General features: G+C 42.8%; 1 protein-coding gene across 1 annotated transcript; it reads left to right on the plus strand.

Annotated features, from left to right (window-relative positions):
• The first annotated feature begins 594 nt into the window (after positions 1-594).
• Positions 595-18,894, plus strand: LOC139016649 (cyclin-Y-like protein 1). Its single transcript, XM_070424945.1, has 8 exons — positions 595-615; positions 1,519-1,616; positions 4,556-4,591; positions 7,154-7,205; positions 9,890-10,009; positions 14,318-14,484; positions 17,474-17,639; positions 18,784-18,894. The coding sequence occupies exons 1-8, from the start codon at positions 595-597 to the stop codon at positions 18,892-18,894; spliced, it is 771 nt and encodes a 256-aa protein (XP_070281046.1).
• The last annotated feature ends 4,436 nt before the right edge of the window (positions 18,895-23,330 follow it).

The raw sequence follows: 23,330 nt of genomic DNA on the forward strand, positions 1-23,330 counted from the left end.
AGCCTAACCAACCGAACAACCAGTAGCTATGATGCATACTGACCACCAGGGGACAGACACTCAATGCAGGAGCTGCCCCCTGGTGGTCAATGTGCTTCCACAGCCAACGTCCCACAAACCCTCCCCCCACCAGCCAGCCAGCCTGATGGCCCCGATGGCCTGGCCAATCTCCCGCAGTCTCTCCCTTGGGCCAGGCAAACTCCCATAGCCCCTCCCCCCAGGTGACTGGCCAACCCTTTGGAGCACCTCCCGCTGACCAACCAACTTCCCATGGCCGTAACCCAAGGCCGGTTGACCAACATCCCACGTTTCCTCCCTCCAGCTGGCCCCAATGGCCCCGATCAGGCTGGCTGGCCAACCTTTCATGTCCCGTCCCGCCTGCCAACCTCCCACAGCCCCAATCAGCCCTGATTGAGGTACCCTACTCGTACATGAACTCATGCATTGGATCTAGTTTATATATATATATATATATACATATATATATATATATATGTATATATATATATATATATATATATAAGCTTAAGAGACCGTTACAACCAGTCAACCCGTCGCTATGATGCCCACTGACCACCAGGGGGCAGACACTCAATGCAGGAGCTGCCCCTGTTGGTAAGTGTGCACCCAAAGCCAACCTCCTGTGGCCGGCCAACCTCCCATAGTCCCTCCCCCTGGCTGGTCGGCCCTGATCAGCCCGGATCAGGACTGGGCAAGACAGCCCCAATCAGCCCTGATTGGCGGGCAGGCCAAGGGACCCCCTACCTGTGCATAAATTTGTGCACCAGGCCTCTAGTAGAATTCGTAATATCATGTTAAGTACCGTATTATCTGAGGTTCTCTTTTGAGTAATGTAATAATAGTCTTATTTCAACATGAGGAGAGAGTTAAATTCTCAGAGTTGTTTGATCTATTTTTGGATGTGAGAGAATCTTAAAACAATACTTTTTAATTCTCAAGGTAAGGAAACTGAGGCCCAGAGAGAACTCTGGTCCCTAACTTGTGAGCCGCAGGCCAGCCCCAGCACACACACACCTCTGCCTCAGATACATGTATTTTGTCACACTGTCTCCTGAACTAACATTTATTATTGGCTTTTATGTACTTCAGTAAAAGCTCTTGCTTCAATATTATAGAAGGCAGTATGTCTTAATGTAGAAAATAAATAGTAGAAATAGAAATCTTGGCAGGATTCATTTCTCAAGGAAAAAACACTAAAATCTTATTTTAAATGTTTTACATTGTTATAAAGGGAATTAATCATAGGTGTTTGCCAAGTTGGATTATAGGTAGTATGTCAAGGGCAGCATTTGATGACCCCCTCGTCAATTCTCATCATTGGAAGAGAGAGCATGCAGTGTGTTTACCGTAGAGCTGCACATGGTATTGCACTGAAGCAGTTCATAGGGTATGAGAACAATTGTAATGCTTAATTGTCTGACATTTTAACCAAGGAAAAACACACTTTTATAGGTTTAACTTACTGTGATATTTTCCTCTCTTCCCCTTCCCCTTCAGGTGTCCCCTGGTCACCTTAGGGAAAAGTACAGCTCGTGTGCTACAGTATTTGTAGACAGCACTATTTCTCAGTCTGATTTGAAAATCACCTTGCAGTGGTGAGTACAAATAGGGGACAGAACCCTTATCCTGCCCATATGTACTTTCATTTGATTGTCCTTTTCAGTGCTCAGGTTAAAACACTGGTGTCAATTATATATTGATTTCCACTTCCATTTTAATCTTAGAGTGAATGGAAGAAGGGAAACCCACTTAACAATTGAAAAATCCCCCCAAAAGTGTTTATCTTTACTTGAGGCATTACTGTTCCTGAGACATTGTTGAACCAATGAAAGGAGAGGTGCGTTTTACTGAATGTTTCTGGAATAGAGTATTTCTTCATGAGATACAGGCCTAAAACCATGTGTACTACCCTGGAAGCTGCTCTTGGAAGAAGGGACAGCTTGTCCCCTACTGGCACCAGAGTGTATCTGCAATTACAGTTCATTGGATTGTGTCAGGTTTCCCCCATCCTACTTTCTTTTTTCCTGCACCATTTCTATATTGAAATGCACTCTCCTTCCAGGAAAAATGCATCAAAGCAGTCTAAAGGAACAACTTTTCAAAATAATTTCTTTGAGGGTTAAATTTGTTCAACTGAGGTTTTAATTTCATAGATGAATTAAATTTAGTTATATATATATATATATATATGTATACATATATATTTACACATCTTCAAGAAACTACATTATATCGATCCATATGTAACAAAATCAAAGCAAAATCATGAGAGAGGTGAAGTTTGGGAAACATAGTCACAGTCAGGTTTACGCTTAAGCAAACATAACAGTGTCATGATGATGAAAACTATTCATGAAATTCTGTGAGTTCATAGTCCACAATTGGAGATGCACTTTAAAAACACCCTAATATGAAACTTTCAAGCTTACTTAAGAGCAAAATAAAACCAAACTAGGATGTAGAGCTTCCTGAATCCCATTGGCGCTGTCCAAGGATCATTATTGGTGTCTCTCCAGGATGAGAGGGTTGACTTTCCAGAACACAGTTTGAGAAATTCTACCTGAAAATATTAAAATCCTCATTCCTGATTTTATTTTTCAGTCCTAAGACATAATTTATTTATAAACTCAATTTTGTTTATATTGTATCAGCTTTTTGGCTAATTAAATTCCAGTAAATTCTACTTTAATTATAACAGCCAGTTCACAATCATAATAATGTAAGTTTCTTCTCTCATAACAACAGTTGAAATCAAATTGAGTTTCAGCAAAACTGGAGCCTGTCTCTCTCTAAAGTCCTGAGCTTTGGCACCCAACTCACAATCACTGAGTCTTTTTCTTCAGTCTGGCCACTAAATCCGGGAGTAAAAACCAGTCCTTTCTGGCTGCATTTCATAGCTTCTTTTGAATTAGATGATTCTGGTGTTACAATATATAATTCAAGAGTTGTTTTGAAGATTAGCCTTACTTAGACAAGTGGGTGTTACGCCTTTTCCCTCCAAATTCGTCTAATTTTTGGAAGTACAGTAAATTTTCATTTGCTCTTATCAAGTTTTGAAAATGATCATTCAGTACATTTACTATTGGTAAATTAAAGGTTTAGTGAGAATATTAATAGAGCTCATTAGCTTTTAGGAATGGTTTTGCAAAAAAAGTTTATTCTGGGATAATAGTGCATTGTTCTCAATGGGATGGGTGAGCCTTATTAGAATCACTTACGCAATTTTTGTCTAAATGTGTCTCTAAACACATGCATTCCATTTCTCCTTCCCTAACACACTCTGTCACTCTCACAAGCCTTCTGATAAGCTGAGGAGGGATGGAAGGCATTTTTATGTGGAGAAAAGCATCGGGGATGATTTTGATTTTAACTCTACTTCATGTGTTCTCAAACTTTGCTGCACTTTGTCATCACCCGAGAAGCTTCCAAAGTTAACCAATGCCCGTTAAATCAGAGCACCTCAAAGTGGAAGAAGGCAGTTTGTAAAACTCCTCTGATGATCCCAATGCACAGCCAAGCTTGGGAAACACACTGCCTGGGTAGAGGGTAGAAGAAGGAGAACTGCTTCTCACTCTTGGTGGGACCTTGAGCAAGTCAGTTTTAAGCCTTGGTTACTTTCTCTGTAAAATGAGTTGTTGAGTTAAATATCATCACAAGTTCATTGGTTCCTTTCAGCTTATATGCTTCAAATTCTATGATTTTAAAATCATTTTGAAGATGAAACTGTTTGAAGCACTATAGAAGTGCCCATCTTTGATGCTAACAATGTTACAGGCCTTTGTACAACTGCTAATATTCTATAACGTAGTTATAAAATTCAGATTTGCTTTTCCTCAATTATTTGGAGCTTCATTTCTGGCATTTGGGGTAAAGAGAAAAAGCATATAACTTGATCTACAGCACTCCTTTGTTTCATGTTACACAGCATCTGGGAATAACATAGGGATATAGGAACTTACGCAGTATGTGAGGACTTACATCTGCTCATTAAAATTTTATTTAAACTAATTTGGAAATAAATGTTTTTAATACTACACGGTGTATAATTTTACTTCATTGCATTCTTATATTTGCCATTAAATTTTCTTAACAATTATGTAAAAGTGACCTTAAATGATTCTCTTCGGTATAGAGCATTTTATTTAACTTTAGGGGAAGAAGGAAAATAGGTGGGCAGGTGGAAAAACTACTGTAGCTTAAATTTAAGCATGTGTGCAAGTAGATCTCACTTGTACAGGATGAAAGGTTCTCTGAGAAGAAAGGCAAAAGATAGGGCAAGAGTGTAATAACTTATATGTTATAATAATCACCCCAAACATGTCTTCTCACAGCATATTCCTTAGCATTTTGGTTTTCCTAATTTTAGTAACTGACAAAGAACTACCACAAGGCAGAAAGTGCTTGGGTGATACTTTCTGAATGAGGATCTCATGGCCACTGGGCAGCTGGGATGGTCTTCCCCCACCACAACCCTTTTCAAACCTGTCTTCAGACCTGACATAAAGTCAATTGTTACTTTTTCTTTTCTCCACAGCCTGGCATTAGCAATATATTACCACATAAAGAAGAGGTGAGTTTTAAAACCAGTCTTGTTATTCTAGCTAATAAACTTACAAGATATAAAGTTAGTGTTAGATTTTAACTATGGATATTATTGGAGTAAGCTATAGTGCTCTTATTACATTGTTGAAGCGAACCATTTGTTTTCATCTTAGGACTCCTAATGCTTAAGTTATTGAGGATCCTGAAGAAAATTTGTTTATGTGGGTTATATTGATATTTACTGTATTAGAAATTAAAATTGAGAATTTAAAAATGAATTCCTTGTATGTTGAAGCATGGTTTATATAGCACTGTTGAAATTTTGAGCAGGATACTGCTTTGTTGTGGCGGATTGCCTTGTGCGTTACAGGGTGTTTACAGCTTCCCTGGCCTCTCCTCACTAGATGCCAGTAGCATAATCTTCCCAGGCCCCGTTTTGACAACAAAAGCTGTATCCACCATGGCCGAAAGTTTCCTGGGGGGCAGAAACACCCCTGATAGCAAGTCATAGTGGTAACAAAATTCTTTATAAAAGAGAATCATTTTCCACAATAAATTGGTCGAATGGAAATTGTGTCACTTATTTACATTTTGCAAATCTCTTTATGTCTGGTTCAACAGAAGACAGCTGATTCTCACTTACACCCTGTCTTCAATCCTTAGTGATTACTCAGTCATTTCAATAATTTGTTTTGAATAAACAATATGCAGACCCAGCCTCATGTATCTTTATGGCTAGAAAAGTTTGTATTTTCAAAGCCTTCAGGTAATTTTGGATATTCTTTGATACTATACCAGAAGTCCACAGAAGCTGTCTTCTGAAATTAGTTACAATGGAATTTTAAATCCTATCTTTGAACTTGTACTAAGGTCTCTGTGAAATTAGTACCCATGCATACATCTTCTATGCTAAATGAATCTCTTAAATTGTAAGTAATTTTCTAATAACATTGTGCATTGGTCATTTGGAAAGTATCAGCTCACATTTCTTTTTACAGTATCAAAACTCACTTTTGTTAGGTAGCATCAAATAACCACCAGTCTTCCCAGAAAAAACTTTAGGTATTGAAAAACTGTTAGGTCACAAAAAGGATACAAGTTTTCCCCAATCTTGATTTTGAGCTTGATAGCTGGAACTGTGCATATGGCAAGAAATGTATAAGTTATTTTCCTGAAAATGACAGACTCACTTTTCAGTCTTGAGTGCACGACACTTGTATTATCAAATAAAAATATTATTCTCTGAGAACAGTAGGGCATTCATCTCACAACTAATTCCAAGTGCTTTTCCTTAACAACCACATTTCAGTATGCAGAAATGCTTAATGCATACTTCCCCTTGCAGCATTTCTCAACCTGTGGGTCACGACCCCTTTGGCGGTCGAATGATCCTTTCACAGGGGTCACTTAAGACCATCCTGCATATCAGATATTTACAGTACAACTCATAACAGTAACAACATTACAGTTATGAAGTAGCAACGAAAATAATTTTATGGTTGGGTCACAACATGAGGAACTGTATTTAAAGGGCCAGAAGGTTGAGAACCACTGTAGAGTATAAAAAGAAGATTCAACTTCTAATTACATTATTCATTGTCACTGCTTTACCAAAGATGTGCTTAAGTAAAGCATATTTCTTGTCAACAAGTGGCAGTGAAGAATAGAATGACTACTAGCACAGATTGGGACCCCTGCCTTGATTCTTGCTCAGAAACCAGTTTTACTGACTTTGGCTTTTATCCAGTCATTGCAAATGTCAGTATAAGTGCAGGCAGTGCCTTAATATTTCTATAGAAACAGTTTTGGCCTCATGGGTCTCCTGGAAATGGTCTAGTGGATCCACTGAAGCCTGCAAAACACACTTGGAGAACCACTGTGTAAATGAGCAGAGTGTAGTAGGGTGGAATATTAAACCTATAAACCCCCAGAAGACTGGTTTCCCTCACTCAGTTGGTTGGAGCATTGTCTTGTACACCAAAAGCTGGCAGGTTTGATTCCAAGTTAGGGCAGCACATACCTAGGTTGTAGGTTCAATACTGTAAGGCCACATAGCTACTTTTCCAGTTCCATGTATAGGAGGCAGCCAATCCATTTTTTCCCCCTCAAATCAATAGAGTGGTCACTTTTAAAATACAAAGGCAAATTTTAACCTCAGATTATTGTAAAGAATCAAGAAGAATATAATATAGGAAACTAGTGAGAGAAAAAACAGTGGAAAAAAAAACCAGGAATCTCATTCTCACATGAAGAATTGCCCACTACTACTGCGTTGTAAAATGTTCCTGTGTCTGCCAATGAGAGGTTAGAGGACTGGCCATCGATTTGGTTGCCTAGTGTTGCCTATTGGGGAGGGTCAATGCTTATAAAGGCAGCTCTGGCAGGTCATTGTCGAAAAAATTTCACAGAATTTGTTGTGCTGAATAAAAAGAGGTCAGAAAATTCCTACGGTATCTAAGAGAAGAATTTGTAGAAGGACTTTCTTTGTTGAAGGTTAAGCTCCCTCCACCCCCCTCTACTCCCAGCATATGTGTTGCTAACACGACAATTCCTGGATTAGTTTTTTTTCAATCACGTTCTTGTTTTCTAGAGATGCAAATAGATCCAAGGACATTTTTGATGAGAGACTCCATCCTGTCACAGTAAGTGCCAGTTGTATTGAGGTTGTCCTTTTCTCTCAGACAGTTGTGCTTATTCCATGCTGATTTGCTTCAAAATTAATCACTAGTAAAAAATTACTTTCTCCAGCTTGGAGTTCACATTACCTTCCTTTAAGTTTTCTTCCCCACCACATGTTGTATCTAATTATTTTACAAAAGAAATCTCTATATATAAAAGCATAAGCGACTGTCTAACTGGTAGCTATGGCGCGCACTGACCAACAGGGGGCTGACACTCAATGCAGATGCTACTGAGTTGCTGTGACTTGGCAGCTGTGGTTCTCAGGTGATGAACCTGGAACCAGAGAGGAGGGACCCGATTCTGGGGTGTGTAACCCGAGAACTGCCCTCTTGCAATCCCAGACCCTTTGGGGGATGTCGGAGAGCGGTTTCAGCCTGATCCCTGCAAGCCAGACCACGGGAGCCCACCTGTGCACAAATCTGTGCATCAGACCTCTAGTGTTATATAAGAAACTAGAGGTCTGGTGCACAACATTTGTGTACTGGGGTGAGGGGTGCCTCAGCCTGACCTGCACCCTTTCACAGTCCGGGAGCCCTTGAGGGATGTTGGAGAGCTGGTTTTGGCCTGATCCCCGTATGCCAGGCCACGGGACCCCACCTGTGCTCAAATCCATGCACCAGGCCTCTAGTTTATAATAATAAAAGTGTACTATGCAAACCGACCAAACAACCAAACAGCAGAACGACCTTCCAGATGAACTTTGGATGACCATGCTATGACACACACTGGTGCCAGGCCTGCCAAGGTGGGTGCAATGTGATTGGTCAGGGGGCCCGGCCATCGCCCCACGATCGCCCTACAGAGGGAGGCCAAGGCCCCAAAGAGGGAGACACATGCCTCTGGCTGGTGGGGCGATCGATCGGGGTGAGGTGGCACTCCGTGATCGCCCCAATGAGGGAGGCCCAGGCCATCCTCTGGGCGGTGACCATTTGTGGAGCCCCAGCTGGGTGGGCAGAGCCCCACGACTAATTGTCCTAAAGAGGAAGACCCAGGCTACCCCTACAGACAGCACTGTCGTGTGTGGGCAGGGCCACCCTCTGCAGGGTGATTGATCTGGGGGCCCCCGCAATCAATCAACCCACAGAGGGAGGCCCAGCCCACTGGCTAGCAATGTGGTGGTGGGTGTGCAGGGCCAGCCAGTGATCACCCCGCAGAGGGAAAACCCAGGCCAGCCAATGATCACACCCCACGCCTGTTGCCCGCAGAGGGAGATGCCAAGTGATGGGGTAGGGGTTGGCAGTGCCACACCAATGGCAAGAAGTGGCAGCAACGGGGGCATGGCCAGCTGCCAGTAGCCAGGAGAAGGAAAGCCCCAATAGGGCCTCATCACAAGCCAAGCCTAGGGACCCTACACGAGGGGTCCCAGATTGTGAGAGGGCACAGGCTGAGGGCCACCCACCCATGCACGGATTTTGTGCACTGAGCCTCTCATGTTATATAAGAAACTAGAGGCCCGGTGCACGACATTCATGTACTGGCGGTGGGGGATCCCTCAGCCCAGTCTGTGCCACTTTTCAGTCTAGGAGCCCTTAGGGGATGTCTGACTGATGGCTTACATCCTTAGCACTGCCGCGGAGGCGAGAGAGGCTCCTGCCACAGCCACTGTGCTCACCAGCCATCAGCCTGGCTTCTGGCTGAGCAGCACTCTGCTTGTGGGAGCACACTAACCACCAGGGGTCAGCTCCTGTGTTGAGGCTCTGCCCCTTGGTGGTCAGTGCGCATCACAGCGACCAATTGTTCCGCCATTCAGTCGATTTACTTATTACCCTTTTATTATATAGGATAGGTCAGTAAGAACTGAGTTTCAGCTTTGTATAATTAGTGAGCTACAGTGGACAACATGCCTGAAAAACAAAAATGTATATTTTTAAAAGAAAATTTTCAATAGCATCAAGCAATATTAATATTTGTACATAAACCTAATAGATATGTCAGGATCTCTAGAAGACAATTAAACAGCTATTTAAATATTGAATTAATTAGAAAGACAAAAATTTTCAAATGTCTTCAGATATGCTCTATAACAATATGTGGCTGGTGGGCACTGTATGCACAGCACAGCCTTAGAGCCTGATGGTTACATTCTCAAAGTTGATTGCAGAGAAGTATGACATGATAACCAACAAGTCTTTGGAGCCTAAAAATAGGTCACATTTAGACAGAATATTGTAGGGGAAGTTCGAAAGGAATATATACATATTCTGAGGTTGTGCCTGTATTTATCTTTATTGAGTGTCAATATTTAGTCGCTGTTTTTTAAGGTCCCATTATTTATATTTAAAAGGCTAAAATAGCCGAAACCGGTTTGGCTCAGTGGATGGAGCGTCGGCCTGCGGACTGAGGGGTCCCAGGTTCGATTCCGGTCAAGGGCATGTGCCTGGGTTGCGGGCACATTCCCAGTGGGGGATGTGCAGGAGGCGGCTGATCGATGTTTCTCTCTCATCGATGTTTCTGGCTCTCTGTCTCTCTCCCTTCCTCTCTGTGGAAAGTCAATAAAATATATTAAAAAAAAGAAAAAAAATAAATAAAAGGCTAAAATACATGTCACCCAATCAAAATTATTTTAAGCGGCACATGGGCACAAGTGGAACATGGTTGTTACAAAAGTACTCAATATTTTTCTTCAATGGGTACTTTCTTTCAGGAAGAAAAGGTTCCTGAGGAATTCTTTCATCATAATCCTGATCCCGAATCAATTTACAGATTTATTCGACCTTTCTTCATTGCCTTTAAGGCAACAGGAGGATATGCCATAACAACATTGGTAAGATAGTTCTTCCTTCAGAACTTTATTAAGGGAAACCTATCAAAGGATGTAAAGTTCACACACTTGAGCTTAATAATCACTATGATTTAAAATGTCCTTGCTTAATTCACCACAAAGCGATTGTTATCAAAGGCAGCAGGAGGGAGAGGTTTCCAATTTCTCCCTCCAGACCTCAGGAGACATAGGCACATGCAGTGCACACAGGCATACATACAAGGTGTGCTGATGGGGCAGGATGGGGGCAATAACAGAACCTTCTGGGCCCCAGGCAGTGTCAGGTTCAGTGTAGGTCTAAGCTGAGTCGCAGGCTGCATTCCCCAGGCAGTTGTAATGTGTGTCCTGACAGAGAACTAGAGCCCAATGTTCTCTGTTCCTTGGATGATGGGTGTTCATCCGTCCTTGCTGTCCTCTTGTGCCTGCCTGTGATGTTTCCAGGATGCTAGTGCCAGTAGGACGTGAAAGGGCTTTGCTGGTTGTCTGCTCAGCTACAGCTCTGTAAGGGGCTCTGTGTCATTCATCCAGGCTTCCTGTGGAAAGAGTGTGTCATTTGGAATGAGTGGTCCATTCTAGTGAGAAGGAATAGGGATTGTATCACTCCTCCCTCGGACAATCCTAAAGGGGAAAGTCTCCTGCTTGGTCTGAGGGAAGAGTACTTAGTGCAGTGCCTCCTCCGTCAGTGTTCAGTCAGAATTTTGGAGAGGCAGCCTGTGCTTCCGAATAGAGACCCCTCAGTGGGCACTGGATTAGACACAGGCCTTTCCACAGAGCTGCCAGCCCTCTGGAGTGCTGAGCACAGCTGATCAAAGGCGGGAGTGGTGCTCCCACTTGAAGAGCTAGGGAACTCAGCAAGGAGAGCATCTGGGGTAGAAGAGGATGAGTGCTTTTCAAACACATTAAGATGATGCACCTGTGAGACAGAGGGGCATCTCTAGAGATCATCCTACTATATAAAAACCCTGAGTTCGTCATAATCAGAGGTTCAGCCAACCGAAAGTCAGTCCTGCAGTCAGCACTTGGTTGCCGTGGTGACCCAGCACTGACTGCTGCGGCTGCAGGCACTATGACCCAGCACTGACTGCTGAGGGGACTGCAAACCAGGCCCAGAGAGAGGCCTGAAGAGAGAAGCAGGGTCTGATCCATAGCCTGTGTGGCAGCTGTTGATCAACACTTGCCTCTCTCTTTGTCTCCAAGCCGGGCCAGCAGCAGCACCTCTATTTCTCTCCAGGCCTCCACCGAGGCTGATCATCAGTGCCGCACTTCTGAGCAGGCTCTGTTGATAGACCCAGAGACGCTGACTGGCATAGAAACTGACCAGTCAGAACCAAATCTGGGTGAAATGTGAGCAGGCAATGGCTGCCTAGGAAGCAGAGCTTTTGATGCTGATTGGCATAGAAAGAGACTAGTCAGAACCAAATTGGCCAGCAGAGGAGGGCAGTTAGGGGTGATCAGGCAGTCAGGCAGAGGCAGTTACGGGCAATTAGGCAGGCAGGCAGGCAGGCAGGCAGGCAGGAAGGCAGGCAGAGGCAGTTAGGGGCAATCAGGCAGGTAGGCAAGTGAGCAGTTAGGAGCCAGCAGTTCCAGATTGTGAGGGAGATGTCCGACTGCCAGTTTAGGCCCATGGGATTGGGCCTAATCTGGCAGTTGGACATCCCCCAAGGGGTTCCCGATTGGAGAGGGTGTAGGCTAGGCTGAGGGAACACCCCCCTCCATGCACGCTTTTGATGCACCAGGCCACGCGTTTGAATATGTGGAATTCGAGCATGAATCTGAGCTACTGGTAGGGAATTAGTATTAGCTATTCCAATACCGAGAAAATGTGTGAATAAAAAGTGCATGGAAGCAGGAAGAGTAACAGGAGCAGGTATTTAGTGGATATTTATGGAATGAGCAACTTCTTGTCAGCATTGAGCACTTTGACCTCACTCTCTTTCTGGAACCTCGCTTATCTTCCTTCTATTTTATTGTTTCTCCCTGTTTTCGATAGCATCCTAAGCTATGCCTGATGATTTCTCCTTCAGAGCTGAGTCCTTACAGATCTAAGTGCAGAGGATAGAGGAGAGCCATGGTTGAATAAAGTGTTTGCTTTTATGGAGCTTCTGTCCTAGTGAGGAAGAGATAAATATTTCTTTAACTGAATGTTGTTAAAAGGTGAATATCTCAGGTAGTAGTAAATATCACGAAGGTACAGCAGGGTGACGTGATATCATGCTGAGAGGGGCTTGCTACTTGAGAGAGGTGATCAGGAAGAGCCTCTGTAAGAGATGACATCTGACCCTGGCCTGACTGAACTGAGGAAGATGAGGAGCTCTGGCGTTATGTGCAGAGGGAATCAGTGCCAGCCTCTGAGATGGGAACTTATACTTGGTATTTGAGTAAGAGTGAGGTATGGCCAGTGTGGTCAGAGTGTGGAATGAGGGAGAGAATGTAGGTCATGTGGACCAGAAGGGCAAGTGCTACCTGATTGGGCCTTGCAGCTTGCAGGTCATGGGAGAAAGTGACATTTTTATTTGTTTGGTGGAAACACTTTGGCAGAGTTGAGCAGGGTGGGGAAGTGCTCTTGATTACAAAAGCTATCCAGGCTGCTTTGGGGAGAATGATGGTAGCTGGGAGTCTGAGTGGAGGCCGAGAAGTCAGGGGCAATAACAGTGACATGGGTGAGAAGTGACAAATAGACTAGGAAGCAGCCTCACTATCAGTGACAGGCAGCGATAACAAGAGTTGCCAACAGTTTGCAACAGGTCAACTCAATTGGATGTCTTTGGCCAAGCACTTAGGCAAATGGCAGTGCCCCACATGACATTAGGGAATGCGTGGGGAGTGGGGAGCTAGGGTGAAGAGCTCTGGTTTGTATGTGCACATGCACCGATGACCTTAGCATAGTAGTTTTGGTCGAGTGACAGTGCCAGGGGCAGACTACAGTGGGTGAAGGAGAGAGTGGGAGATGAGAAGCAACTTCAGGGCATTCACTGTGAGCAAACAGAGAGGAGGCAGTCTAGGGATTGTGGGGAGTGGGATGGGTATCACATAAATACATTCATATTGGGGAGAATCTCTGGCACAGGAAAGTGTTCAAGAAGAGGTAATTCTGGGAGGTGTTCTTCAGAAGTGGGATGGGATTGACTTCACTGCTAGAAGAGTTTCAGTGAAAAGAGAAATCTCAATTCCACTGACACAGGAGGGCAAGTGGTATAAATGAATGAGAAATGGCACATTCTAAATCTGTAGAAGTGATGAAGGAAAGTTGATTGATTTCCAATGTTGTGTATGTCTCTAATTATTCCCAGGAAGTTGACAGTTAAACCTTGTAAGGAGGTTCATTCATAGGATATCTGGGAGCATTTAGCTTTGGAAGATTGGTGCAAACTTTCACTAATAGCACACAATGTTCAATAACCTTTTGCTTTCTATAATACAGTTGGGTTTTAACACCTTTGGCTAATGTGGGCTGTCAATCTGATAACCTCAGACAGTAAACATATTCTCCTTCAAAGAACCCTTTGACGAAACAGCAAATCACAGCTTGCCTCTATAATCTTTGCTTAGCTGTTAACTTCACCCAGTTCTTTGTAGAATAGACATGTAATACATGTGAAGAAATCATGAGATCTCACCAGCTATCTGGCAGGTTTAGAGGAGAACCAGGGAGATAGAGACTGGCAGCTCTGCTACGAACTGAAACCAACAGAACTGACCAAGCTTCAGGTTGTGTAAGACAGAGATGGATTTCACAGAATCGTGATGGAGATGTGAGGCTTAGGGGATATGAAATGTCTATCCTTGGTGTGCGTGTGTGTTTCTTACAAAGGCACTAAGTCCAGGAATACCTGACAGTTGTAGAGACCTGCCTCAGACAAACCTGTTTGCACTGCCTGTCCTGCTGCACCACACAGCAGCCACTGGGGGGACTCTCTTTAAAAAAATGTTTAATCCTCACCAGAGGATATTTTATCCATTGATTATCAGAGAAAGTAGAAAAGAAAGTAGAGGAGAGGAGAAAGAGAGAGAGAATCATCAGTATGAGAGAGAGACATCTATTGATTGCCTCCCGCATGAGTCCTGACAGGGGCCAAGAGTGGAACCAGCGACTCTTTGGTGAGCACGCTGGAAATTCAAATGGGAAAGTAGGCAGTAGAAGTGTCTGATTTGCAACTGTTTCTTGGCCTCTGGCTTTGGCTGGCCAAGCAGTCTCTCTAGAAGCTATGAATAAAAGGCATGTCAAAAACTGATGAAATCTGTAATTCCTGAAAGTTCTTATCACAGCACTTAAACTGAACTAGAATCAAAAACCAGTGTTCTACTTTGCAGGTTTACATAGAAAGACTTTTATCTTATGCTGAAATCGACATTTGCCCATCTAACTGGAAACGCATTGTTTTGGGAGCGATTATTCTGACCTACAAGTATCTGCACGATGAGGCTATGTGGAATTTTCACTTCTTCTCATTGCTAAGGGGCATTACAATCAAGAACTTGTGAGTTGGCAAGATTTTGATGAAGTTTCAAACCATTTTCAAATACCTTATTTGCCCCCATAAAGTTTACAAAATAAGAAATATTTTGAAAGGTTACATTGTGCAGAGGACTGAACTAGGCATAAAATTACATACATTTTTCTATCCATATTTGCTTTGACATTTCATACTCCTCATTAATTAGTATGTCTTCATGTGTTATTATTGTAATAATCTGTGTGATAATTTGGTATATTTCTCTGGTAGCAAAGTTTGTAGAAGCTCAGATTCAAAAACAACAGTAATGTAAATACCTTCATGCCTTTCTTAACGCTTTCTACCAGTTCAGGTCTTTTATTCCCCCGTTTTCAAAATTTCATTTATTTTCAATAAGACTTTACATTCAATATCTATATATAAAGAGAAAACTAAGCGACCGGCTGCCCAGCCAGTAGTTATGATGTGCACTCGTGACCTGGGCAGATGCTTAACGCAGGAGTGAAACCATAGGAATGGGAACATGGAACAGACTGATGAATCTCAGAGAGAATGGGGGAGTGGGAAGTGCGGGAAGAGATTAACCAAAGATCTTATATACATACTAGAGGCCCAGTGCACAGATTCGTGCACCAGTGGGATCCCTTGGCCTGGCCTGCAGGGATCAGGCCGAAACTGGCTCTCTGACATCCCCCGAGGGGTCCCGGGTTGTGTAAGAACACAAATCTGTGCACCGGGCTTCTCGTTATTTCATATTAGTCTCAGGTGTACAGCATAATGGTTAGAAAATCATGTGCTTTGCGAAGTGTTTTCCCCAGTATTTTTAGTACTGACCTGACACCATGCATAGTTATTGCAGTATTATTGACTCTCTTTCCCATGGTGTAATTTATATCCCCATAACTGCATTGTAATTGCCAGTCTGTACTTCTCAATTTCTTCACCTTCTTCACCCAGCGCCCCCAAACCTCTTCTCCTCTGGCAACCATCAAAATGTTCCCTTTACCTCTGAGTCTGCTTCTGTTTTGTTTGTTCATTTATATTGCTTTTGAGTGAAATCATATGTTATTTGTATTTCTCTGACTGATTTATTTCACTAACATTATACCCTCTAGGTCCAACTATTCTCTCATAAATGGCAGGAATTCATTCTTTTTTATGGATGAGTCATGATATTCCACTGCTTTTTTATCCACTCATCAGTTAATGGGCACTTGAGTTGCTTCTACAGCTTAAGGATTATGAATAATACTGCAGTGAATATAGGGTGCATATATCCTCTCAATTAGTGCCCTGGTTTTCTTCAGATATATACCAGGGGTTGAATCACTGAGTCATAGGCAGTTCAATTTTTAATTTTTGAGGAACTTCCATACTATTTCCCACAGTGTCTGCACCAATATACCTTGCCACCACATCCTAGTCAGCACTTGCTGTTTGTTGATGATAGCCATTCTGACAGGTGTGAGGATATCTCATTGTGGTTTTAATTTGCATATCACTGATGATAAGTGATGTTAAGCATCTTTTCCTGTCTATCAGCCATCTCTATGCTCTCTTTGGATAAGTGTCTTTTCAGGTCCTCTGTCCATTTTTTAATTAGATTGTTCGTATTTTTGGTATTGAGCTGTATATGTTTTTTATAAGGTGTTGCGTTATATATGTTTTTTATAAATTTTGAATATTAAACCCCCTATTAGATATATCAATGTCACATATGTTTTCCCATCAGTGGGTTGTCTTTTTATTTTGTTGCTGTTTTCTTTTGCTATACTAAAACTATTAGTTTGATATAGTCCCAATCCTTTATTTTTTCTTTTATTTTGCTTGCTCAGGGTAATCTATCAGCAAAGCACTAAGAGAAATATTCCAGATTTTAGTGCCTATGTTTTCTTCTAGGAGTTTTATGGTTTTGACACTTACATTTAGGTTAACAATCCATTTTGAGTCTATTCTTGTATATGGTGTAAGAAGTGGTCTAGCTTCAATGTTTGAATGTATCTGTTCAATTTACCCAACATCATTTATTGAATAGACTGTCTTCATACCGTTGAATGAAGTCTCCTCTTTTGTCAAATAGTAATTAAACATATAGGTGTGGGGTTATTTCTGGGCTTTCAATTTTGTTTCATTGATCTATGTTTGTTTTCATGCTAGTACCATGCTGTTTTGATGACTCTAACCCTGTAGTGGAGTTTGATATCAGGTAGTGTGATACCTCCAGCCTCTTTTGTTTTTCTCTCAACTGCTGTGACGAATTGTCCAGGGTCTTTTGTGGGTCCGTATAAAACTCTGGATTAGTTGTTCTACTTCTGTAAAAGATGGCATTGGCATCTTGATAGGAATTTGGTTGAAAGAGATTATTTGAGGTGGTATGGACATTTTAAAGGTGTTAATGCTTCCTGTCCATGAGCATTGTACATGCTTCCATTGATTTGTCTCTTCCTCAGTTTGTTTTTTGGTGTCTGATAATTTTCCAAGAGTTTTCCCCTCAAAGATAAGAGTGGTGGTTCTGAATGGATCCATTTGTTGCTGTGGTGATGTGCCCAGTACTTTTGTTGGCACATCTCTATTTTACTAATCCCCTTCCTGCTATCAGCCTGGTAAAATGTCTGCAAGTTCTTCAGAGCTAAGAAACAGCATACATCATTCCTTACATCTGAGCACTAGAGTGGAGCCCTGAGAGTGAGCAAGAAGAATAAACCTACAGCTGCACTAATGGAACTCTGATAATTGAGCCCCTAGTCAACAGCTGTTGTGCACAAGAGACATAACCTCCTTCCCTTTGTCCCAAACTCAAAGTCCTTCCCCTTGTCCCAAACTCAAAGGGGACCACAAATTGTTGAGCCTTGTTTGCCTGTTTGAACATTAGTGTATTAGCCCAGCTGGGTAGCCTTTATTTAATTCAAAACTAAACTCAGAGCCAACCTAGTAGCTTAGAATGACAATATTGAAGAGAACCATGTTGACTAAAATTGCCCTGTGGTGGTTTTGTGTTTTCCTTCTTCCCCAGAAATGAGTTGGAAAGGCAATACATATGTCTACTGCGGTTTCGTCTGTATGTTTCTACCAGTGTCTATGCCCAATACTATTTTGACCTTCGGTCCTTAGCAAGTGAACATGGATTGTTGCCTATTGCATTGACTCCTCTTCGAAAAGAAAGAGCACTGAACCTAGAGGTAAGGCTGTGGAATCACAAAGTGGGGTTTTCTGTCAGACTCAAAAACCAGTATCTGTGCATAAATCATATTACGTAGAGACTAGGAAAATGAAAAGCTGTTTTAAACTAACACATTGAATAAGACTTATTAACTCTCTCACGTCATATTAGCAGTATTTTTATGGTGTATATAAGAATCCTACATTATAAAAATTACCTTTTCTGTGACCACGATTCAGAAAAATTTAAATCCATTTTAAACTTTGATGGGTTTTTTTGAAACTGTATTCTATTTTATAACCATACATGAATAATTTACTACAATTGTATCATTAATCATTTCTACAACCATATTCTACTTATCACTCTTAACTCAGTTTGCAAATTCATGTCTTTTCTGTATAGATCACAGTTCAGTACCTTCAGTTTGTTAGACAGAAGTAACCTGAGAGAGTGATACTTAGATTGTAGAATATGTACTTCAAGCACTGGGTGTAGAAAGTATATGGGTTTTTAATGGCATTTGTAAAGTATGTGCGACAAAGTAATATTTATGGCTTATGAATTCTGGGGAGTATACAACAAAATTACAACAAAAATGGACAGTTTTTGTGGTACTTAATAGTCCTTTAGAGTGCGTCTGCCTTAATGTGCAAGTGAAATAGTACCTTGATGGTGCATCAGTCACTAGCCCTTTCGAGCTTTCAGTAAAATACAGCACATGCCTGCCTCATTAAAATTTGCTTAGAGTAAATGCTAGCTAATGAAGATTGGATAGAATGTAAACAGCTGAGTAAACAATGACTTTTCCCAACTGTATATTTATTATATTTAAGGAACCAAGTGTACAGACAACAGATGATACTGTTGTAAGACAGACTGTCACACCTTTGACATCTTGAAAAAACCCAAACTTTAAAAAATTCTGAGTTCCCCTTTGCTCTGTCAATCTAATCAGAGTCCCTAAACTACTTAACTTCGTGGATGAACATAAAATAGGATCCCAAGGACCATGCAGTGTATACGCCAGCTCTACGACGAGGCAATGACTATAATCCATATAAAGAAGTGGGACTGTGTGGCTATCAGTGATGCTTTCTCTGTGAAGGCTGCAGCTCCTTTATTTTGAATGTACCTGTGTTCTATCTCATGTCTCCCCCTAGGCCATTTCCAGATATTGTGAAAACAAAAACCTGTGCAGGGTGGCCACAAAAAAATCTGGCAGCTGTGCTAACCTTACTGATGTGCAGCGTGGCCATGCCATCTTATCTTAAGGAGGAATGAGGGCTGTGACATGGTGAGCGCCTCATCTGCAAGGACTGGAGAAGAATCACTGCTTCTGCTCCAATCCCAGATAAGTTCTTTTCTTTTAAGGGAGACGGGGGTGGCGGGGAGGGGGAGGTTGACATAATGAGTATCTCACCTACCAAAACAAGGACTGTTGAAGTATAATATTCCCTATTCTGGCAAGTTTAGTATTTCCTCTTAAAAATAAGTGAAAGGTTTTAACCTGATGAGGATCTTTTTTAGCCTATGCTTCATTTATGATCCTTAGTATTTTTCATTTCCCTTTGATTATTTTTATTACTAGATGATATTACATTTGTTTAATTTTGTTTTCATTTTTGGATACAAAGGAAATGTCTCTCTTAAACTTTTAACAATTTCTAGTTAACCTGCCACTTGACGTTTTCTTTTCAGCTTTGGTCTTCTCACTTAGTAAGTTTAAAGTACGTATTTCTGTATACTAGTATAGTTTCAAATGCTTTAATGTTTACTTTAATAATGTGGAAAATGGATTATTTTACAGTAGAAAATTCCTTAAATATTTATATTGCTTCCTAGAGCAAAATGGCTACTTTTTTAATATATATATTATGTGCTGTTTCCTTTCCTCCAGAACCTTTTGGACATTGTTACCATATATGAATTACTTAAAAATAATTTTAATTATGAGATTTCATTTTAGTTTTTCTGACTTTGAAGATTTCTCTTTCTTTTTAATTGATGTCAGAGGGAAAGGAAGGGAAAAGGAAAGGGAAAGGGAGAGAAACATGGATATGTGAGAAATATCTACCAGTAGCCTCCCATCCAGTGTCTGAGACTGGGGATCAAACCTGGCACCTGGGTATGTGCCCTGACTGGTCACTGAATCCTGGACCCTTTGGTGCCTGGGAAGACACTCCAATCCACTGAGCCATCTAGCCTGGGTGAAGATTTCTCTTTCAAAGAAATTAAATAACAACTATGCTCATTATAAAACTCATATATTCTGTGCTCTTTAGCCTTTGAAAATTCTTGTGTAACTGGCCTTAAAACTGCCACAATGAACTAGTGAAGTGTCGATTTCTGGTGGTACAGACGCTGGATACAAAGGGTGGCTGTTCTGTATTACTTTCCAGGACCGCCTTGCTAGCAGGTATTTCCAAGGGCTTACATTGAGTAAGTGACTTACTCTACCTATAATGCATGCCATTAGCTATCATGTCTAGAAATTGGTTTTAAAGAAATTAGACAACCAGTATCTAGAAAATAAAATTTCATTGTTTGTGATCTACATCTTGCTTTCCCTAGAGGACTGTCTGTGTTGCACTATTGCCTTTTTGAGTTAAAATGTGTCTGTGATGTCAGCATTTTCTCTCCTAACTCTGCAGTTACAATGGCGAATTCAAAAAACACATTAGCAAGGAAGAATTTTAAAAATTGGAACACTTCCATGATGTTTCTTCTTGAGTCTTTTCAAGCATAACCTTTCAAAAATTTTAACATGTTTAGAGTTGATAATACAGTTGAAAGAAGTTAGTAAAAAATATTCACTAGGCTAGGATGTGAGTCAAAAGGGTCATTAAGATTGAGTTTAAATATTTTCCAGGTTTTACTGGGTTGCATGTAGGCATATTTAATATTTCATTAAAGTTATCAGAATGTTGGCAGGAATAGTTGAAGTAATTAAAATTTTTTGTAAAGATTAGGTGCTTAAAGCCAGTCTCTATATGAAAAAGTAAGGAAATAGTAAGATCTTTTATTGTAACTTTTTTTATTAGTGTCTTAGTATATACTGTATACTTACTGTGTACATTTATGTAAGTTTCACAGTGATAGATTAAAAGGCTTCATAATACATTAAGTTTGCTACTTCAGTAACTAATTTAGGTGGGCATACTACACTGAGTTCCCATTTGAAAAATATAGTTTCGTACTTTTTCAGTTTACTTTGCCTCATTTTTAAAGTGAACATGCATAAAATGAGATTTTAAATTTTTTATTTCGTGGTATACATTTGAAAAGTTTTGTTAACTGAAAATATGAGAATTTATCTTACATGTCAACATGTGATCATGATTTAAAAGCCGGGCCGAGTGCAATGTGGCATCCCAGGACGGAGGAGCTGCCTTGCCTGCAGCCGTGATCTTGATCCTGATCGCGATCTGAAAGCAGGACCACAGGCAAGGCAGCACTCCAGGACTCAAGGCGGCCCGTGATCTAGATCATGATCAGAATGCCGGCCACAGGCACGGTGGCACCCTGGGGCACAAGAGCCGCATTGCCTGTGGCATATGATCATGATCGTGATCATAAAGCCAGGCCTCAGGCACGGCTGCACACCAGGACCCAGGAGCCACTGTGCCTCTGGCCCGAGATTGAGATCAGGATGGTGGACCACAAGCAAGGCATTACCCCGGAACCCAGGAGCTGCCTTGCCTGCGGCCCGTGATTGTGATTTGAAAGCCGGGCCACACGTAAGGTGGCACACCAGGACCCAGGACCTTCCTTGCATGCAGCTCATGTTCGTGATCATGATCGTGATCGTTATTGGAAAACCAGGTCTCAGGCAAGGCGACTGCCGGGACACATGAGGCTCATTAAATCTGAACGGTGATCGTGATGTGAAAACCGGGCCGCAGGCAAGGGGTCCCCAGGAGACCCAGGAGCCACCTTGCCTGTGGTTTGTGATCATGACTGAGATCGGAAAGAAGGTCCGCAGGCAAGGCGGCCTCTGGGCACCAAGGAGCTGCTGAGCCTGCGGCCCGAGATAGAGATTGGAAAGCTGGACCGCAGGCAAGGCAGCACCCCAGGAAACAAGCCGGCCCATGATCATGAGATAAAGCTGGGTTGAGTGCAAGGCGGCACCCCAAGACCTAGAAGCCACCTTGCCTGCAGCCCGTGATCATGATCATAATCGTGATCTGAAAGGAAGGATACAGGTAAGGCAGAAACCCAGGACACAGGAGCTGCCTTGCCTGTAGCCCATGATCATGATTGTAATTGGAAAGCGCGGCTGCAGGCAAGGGGGCACCCCTGGTCCCTGGAGCCACTGTGCCTGCGGCCCATGATCATGATTTGAAAGCCGGACCACAGGCCAAGCTGCACCCCGGGACCCAGGAGCTGCTTTGTCTGCAGCCATGATCGTGATCTGAAAAAAGGACCACAGGCAAGGGGGCAACCCAGGACCCATCAGCCAACTTGCCTGTGGCCGGTCATCATGATCATGATTGGAAAGCTGGGCCGCAGGTTAGGCAGCAACCCAGGATGCAGAAGCCACCTTTCCTGCAGCCCATGATCGTGACCGTGATTGGAAAGCAAGGCCGCAGGCAAGGCAGCACCCTGGGTCCCAGGGCCCGCCTTGCCTGCATTCCATGATTGAGATCAGAAAGCCAGACCATAGGCAAGGTAGCACCCCGGACCCAGAGGCTGCCTTGCATGCGTAGCATGATTGTGATGGTTATGGTGATCGTGATCTGAAAGAAGGACCACAGGTAAGGCAGCACCCCAGGACCCAGAAGCCAACTTGCCTGCGGCCCGTGATTGTGATTGTGATCATGATCGTGATATTTACCCTGATCCTGATCAGAAATAAAGGCCGCAGGCAAGGAAGCACCCTGGGTCCGAGGAGCCGCCGTGCCTGTGGCCCATGATCATGATCGTGATCAGAAAGCCCGGTCTCAGGCAATGTGGCACTAGGGTCCCAGGAGCCGCTTTGCCTGCATCCCGTAATTAGGATGGAAAAGCCGGACCACAGGCAAGGTGGCACCCTGGGACGCAGTAGCCGGCTTGCCTGTGGCCCATGATTGTGATTTAGAAGCCGGGCTTCAGGCAAGGGGGCACCCCCCGACCCAGGAGCCGCTATGCCTGCGGCCTGTGATTGAGATTGGAATGCACGACCACAGGCAAGGCGGAACCAGGGCCCCAGGAGCTGCCTTGCCTGCAGCTCCTGATAGTGATTTGAAAGCCAGGTCGCAGACAAGGGGTGCCCTGCAGACCAAAGAGCCACCTTGCCTGTGGCTTGTGATTAAGATCAAGATTGGAAAGGGGGACCTCAGGCAAGGCAGCTCCTGGGCATGAGGGTGCCACCCTGCCTGTGGCCCGTGATTGAAATCTGAAAGCAGGACCACAGGCAAGGTGGCACCCCGGGACCAAGGAGCTGCCTGCCTGCAGCCGTGATCATGATTGTGATCCTGATACTGATTGTGATCTGAAAGCAGAACCACAGGCAAGGTGGCACCCAAGGACCCATCAGCCATCGTGCCTGTGGCCTGTGATTATGATCATGATTGGAAAGCAGGGCCACAAGCTAGTCAGCAACCCAGGACCCAGAAGCCACATTGCCTGAGGCCTGAGATATTGATCGTGACCTCGATCATGATTGTGATCGTGATCATGAACCAAAAGCATAACTGCAGGCAAGGCAGCACTCCGGGAACCCAGAAAC

This window comes from Myotis yumanensis, unplaced genomic scaffold (assembly GCF_028538775.1).
Source record: "Myotis yumanensis isolate MYYU_CA2020_CCGP unplaced genomic scaffold, mMyoYum1.0.hap1 SCAF_1, whole genome shotgun sequence".
Classification (NCBI taxonomy): domain Eukaryota; kingdom Metazoa; phylum Chordata; class Mammalia; order Chiroptera; family Vespertilionidae; genus Myotis; species Myotis yumanensis.